Source organism: Sesamum indicum, linkage group LG1 (assembly GCF_000512975.1).
Source record: "Sesamum indicum cultivar Zhongzhi No. 13 linkage group LG1, S_indicum_v1.0, whole genome shotgun sequence".
Classification (NCBI taxonomy): domain Eukaryota; kingdom Viridiplantae; phylum Streptophyta; class Magnoliopsida; order Lamiales; family Pedaliaceae; genus Sesamum; species Sesamum indicum.
The window spans coordinates 10,234,702-10,239,581 of NC_026145.1; the positions used below are offsets into that span (position 1 = coordinate 10,234,702).

At 35.7% G+C, this 4,880-nt stretch overlaps 1 protein-coding gene across 1 annotated transcript; it reads right to left on the bottom strand.

Annotated features, from left to right (window-relative positions):
• Positions 1,507-4,391, bottom strand: LOC105161268 (myb family transcription factor EFM-like). Its single transcript, XM_011078909.2, has 5 exons — positions 3,918-4,391; positions 3,375-3,664; positions 2,966-3,275; positions 2,780-2,856; positions 1,507-2,122 (listed from the first exon to the last, which is right to left on the bottom strand). Exons 1-5 carry the CDS (start codon positions 4,060-4,062, stop codon positions 1,769-1,771), a joined length of 1,176 nt encoding a protein of 391 aa, XP_011077211.1. The 5' UTR covers positions 4,063-4,391; the 3' UTR covers positions 1,507-1,768.

Below are 4,880 nucleotides of genomic sequence, written 5' to 3' on the forward strand. Positions count from 1 at the left end.
TTTAAACAAAAAAGAATAATTACATATCCATTTTTTAAAAATATTTTCTTTAAAAAATATGATAAAATGTATATTTTAATCTTTTTCCTAAAAGTGTTTAAATTTTGGTTGAGTGTGTGTATAGATATATATATATATATATGTTGTTTTTGTTTTCAAGGTATTGATATTAACTTATTACTCCATTTCTAATTTAAATTCTTCGCTTATTAATTTTTAAAGGTAAAAAATAATTTGATGATGGTTTAATGCACTTAATACTAAAATACATTGACTATATAATTATTCAAGACATGATGGATAATTTTATCCAACCAGGAGATAATTATTACATATGTTAGTTTATGAGGCAAATATTATATCAATGATCATTCAGAGAGGCAAAGTATATTTAACCGCAATTTAGAGATAAAACAAATATATCTGGTGATAATTATTTTTGTTATCAATATATTATCACTAATTGTGCACATATAAAAATGCTATGCACAAATTTTTTTTATGACTAATTATTGTCAGTGACAACTTTTATGTAACAAATATGATTAATATTTAAAATGATAAAATAATTATAATGATGAAACAAAAGCTATTTGTACTTAATGCATATAAATGATGACAATGATCATAATTTATTTATTAGTGGATATGACTATCCTTGTTATTGTAGCTAGTGAGACGATAGTAAAAGCAGAAGATAGAGGTTGAACGGCAAAAGTCTCTCATCTCTTAAAGAAAAACTCTTGGCGTAGCAGAATAGCGAACTAATTTTTCCACGGCAAAAAAGAGGTTCCATGCTCACAAATTCCAAGGATTTCGTGTTTTTCCTCATAATAATCAGATCTGAATTTTCAAGAAATGAAGAGTGAGAGGGTCAAGATTCTCATCACGTTGCGTGTGTACTGTAGACCCCAAAAAGGAAAGAGGTTCAATTCCCTTTTATGGAAAATTTATAATCTTTTCAACACGTTAGTTTTAGAGTATTTTACAGGAAACTTCTTTTGCAGGAATTAGCTGGAAACCCCCCAACTTGCAATAAAATAAAACTCCAGTCCACCATACATACATATATTTACCTAACATTATTGTCTCTCTTCCTCTCAAATTCCTAATACTCTCCACTTTCCATTCTTTTGTTAGGTCAATCTGAATAGTTTCTTGTTTTATGATTCTGTGGGCTGTTCTTCAATATTGAACAATGGCAATGAACAACACAAGTTCCATTTTTCAAGAAAGTTGTTGAAAATAAAACTTTACAGTGGAGGGGGAATATTGGAAGATAATTTTTAGTTTCCTCGGTTCGAAAAAGGAATTTTCATTAATGATGTCTAGCTAGCCTAAAATAAGACAAAAGATTATGGATAAGTATGAAGTTATGAATTTGAATCTCCTTTGAACGTGGATAGATAATATTTTATATGTAAATCCTTCCTCAAATCCAGATTTCATTTCGGCAGCTGACAAGGTAGTAATAAGATAATAATTAAGGTACAATCAAAGGCCTGATTACTTGTGAAATAAGTAATTCTTATTATGATGTTCACCACACTGGGAATCTCCATCCGTCATTGTTAACCAAGTTGACTGTCGTTATCAAATGCATGCCTACGGCCTTTAACATACAAAATGAACAGGTATGTATAGTAACACCAAAAAACAAACAAAAAGGGCCTGAAAATCTACTCTATTTTCCTCTATGTTTACTCCGAGTATTATTACATTGTTTGCAAATCTACAATTTCTCACTAAGGAGAAATGAGTAAGCTGGTCAGGCTGTGGCCGTATGTGTGGAGGAGGAGGAGGTGGATCGGGTGCACGACTGAACGCCGCCTTCAGTACTGTTGCTGCCTCTGTCATCAGAATGGGAGCATGTCTTATGTTGTCTTTGTTTAGAAGATGCTGGTGATTCTTGGAAGGGTGGTGGTGGTGCAGCAATTGGGGTGTAGATTCCTTTGGAGGCAGCAGCACCGGCTGCCTCCCCGGATGTGGTGGTTGTAGCCATTGCGGCATACTCTGGTGGCACCCATATCCCTCCCACCACCACAAATTGAGGTGTTTGTGCATTGTTGTTATTGTTGTTGTGAATTGAGGGGTTCGGTCTTCTCGTGTGCAGACGATATTTCTGCATCAAATGACGAGAACAACGAAATTAAGTCATGGTCAATGTTAAGACAACAATGTAAAAAAGTAACATCCAAGTAATTTACTACATTCAAAGTCTTGATTGTAATGAGTAGAGGGCATAGTGAGAAAACGAATCTTTTTCTTCGGATCGTTTTATGTGATATGGTCTAGGAAACTTAGCATAAAACTAGGACAATCTTCTACCTCAAGCCTAGTTCTAAAGAATCAAAAGTTGTTGGTTCATCTTTATTATCGTGATTCGATCTTTCACTCAATTATTCTTTTCTTTCAATTTAAGTTTCTTCCTCAAATTCCTAACGCCATGTTTGAATCATGGCTTTTATAAGTTTACCTTAAAAGAGATTCGCTCCATTCAAACAAAATATAGCTCTGCCCTCTTTGTGCTAAGTTTCGATTTTCCTTTACCCTTTTCTCGTCAAAATTTCAAAATCCAAACACAGCATAAGAGATTCTCTACCCAACTATTAAAAGAGCTATTCACATTCAAGACAATGAAAACAGCTATCAATCTAGGACCCGCAAAATCGAAAAGAATCTTAGCGTGGAAAATTGCACAACATCCAATCTTGTACTTTACATTTTCTTGAAAATTTACTTTGAAAAGAGAAACATCAAAAAGTATTGCAAAACCAACCTGTAAATGACTTTTAACCTCATCATTTGTGAGCCCATCAACCTTCATCAACTCCCTAATTTGCTTAGGCGTAGCAACTGCATAATCCAATCAACACACGAAACTCAGTTACATATGTAAGAAAACTAAGAAATGATGAAGAGTTGTAGAAAGTCTTAATCTGATTCCGCTGCATATATTATATACCGTGTGAACCGCCAAGTTGTTGAAGGGCTTGCAAGAATCTCCTGTGCAACTCAGGCGACCAACATCTCCTTGCCTTTCTTTGAGATTGCCCCTCCTTGCCTTCCTTCTTGTTTCCACCACCACTGCCGCCACCAGTCTCCGCCGTGGAGCTGGTGGATGCCGGCGGCAATGGCCTATTCATGGACCCTTGTGGAGGAGGGGTTGCGGTTCCATCATCGCCAGCAGTACTTTTCTCTTTCTTAAAGGGATGAAATGCACCACTACCGCCATTTCTCTTCACCTCCACGACAGCAACTTTTCTAGGTGAATCCTAAACCCAAAAGATAAGAAAGATCAAATATGTATCCGAATTTACCAAATCCCAGATTGCTAATTTACAAAAAGTGAAGTAATAATCTGTGAAAATTACCTCTTTAGAAGGTGGATCTGGGGTTTGATTCCAGAGCTGCACAGATCTAAGCCAGTCTGATTTCTTGGAATTCTTGTCATTACCATTCTTCCCATCTTTATTGCCAGCATTACTCTCATTTTTTGGCTTCTTGGACTCTTGTTCTTCACCATCCGAATGAGATGAAGCCCTTTTTATGGGGATAAACTCCTCGAAAACTGGGGTTGATGTCTGCTCAGAACATTCAGATTGCCCATGTAAATTGCACTCGGTTGTTGTCCCTGATAACTGCTGTTTGCATGTCTCAATTGCTGCAGAATCCCACAGGCAAAAGAACCATAAAAATTTGTGAAACTTCAACATTCAACCAACGGGCCTAAAAAAATCTTCATATTCGTGCACAAATTGTGAGACTACACAAATATACAACAATTCAAAAGGAAAACTGGAACAGCAGAAAGAATCCACAAAAGGGACTGCCCAAAATTAATTTCTACAAAGTTTACAAACTTATTTACAAACAAAAACATATGTAAGAGTATATGTATATGTAAAAGAACATACCTTGTGTAACAAGCTCTAGGCAAAGAGGGAGTTCACGTTGGAAAACTTGAATCTTGCGACGTTCTTCCTCTAAGGCGTGGATATAATCCTGACATCTCTGCATTTTCTCCGAAATATCACTGTTATTATGGGTGTTGATCATCATCCTTAATTAGTTCTTAATACTATTTTGCACTTTTTTCTTTTCACCTTTTTCCTCTGACTCAAAACATGGAATTTGAGTGAAGTTTGGAATAGGTTGGGGACCAGACAAGAGACTATATGAGGGGGAGAAAGCTTCAATTTTGTCGCAGCATAGAGAGATCCAAACAACATATGAGAATAAAGGGATCTAAGTGGAATCACCAAATGGAATAAACTTGGGTTTCACAAGAAAGATTTATGTAAGTGTAAAGCCTCTGATTTTAATGTGTATTTAGGTGAAAGTGAGAGAAGATGATGAGGCAGAAGATGGGAATGGGTTTCCGTATATATTTCGGTATTTAATATTTAAGCTTAGGGGAAAAAAAAAAAAAAAAGAGGGGTGCGTGGAGAAGTCGAGGTCGGGCCGTCGCGTATACACGAATCTTAGGTTATGGTTTTTCTTGGAGAGAGAGTGTTTGAATATTCGAGGGGTGATTCTCGTATGTGGGCTGGGATTGACGTGACGCGTTACGTTTTAGATAAGATCAAGAACTTGGGGGAAGTTCTTCTTCACTCTCTCTCGATCCTTTCCGCTTCTTTCATTTTTGGCCCTTGATGTTTTAGGTTCATCGAATTGCGCCTCGTTTAATTTCTCTCTCTCTCTGTTTTTTCCTTTTTACCTACGATATTAATTTTACAGCCTCTTTACTTATATATATATATTTTCTATTTTAAGTGCTCTCTTATGAGAGATCTAGTCAATTATAACCCTCTATTATTATTTTTCAACCTAACAATACAATCATGAATGTATTTTGATAAAGAGTATATTATATACAT

Bases quoted from the DNA above. Each gene is read 5' to 3' on its own strand.
- LOC105161268 (XM_011078909.2), bottom strand. From the start codon at position 4,062: ATGATGATCAACACCCATAATAACAGTGATATTTCGGAGAAAATGCAG. The intron at 3,276-3,374 runs GTAATTTTCACA...TTTTGGGTTTAG, and splicing joins CAGATCCACCTTCTAAAGAG to GATTCACCTAGAAAAGTTGC. The intron at 2,123-2,779 runs GTTGGTTTTGCA...CATTTGATGCAG, and splicing joins AGGTTAAAAGTCATTTACAG to AAATATCGTCTGCACACGAG.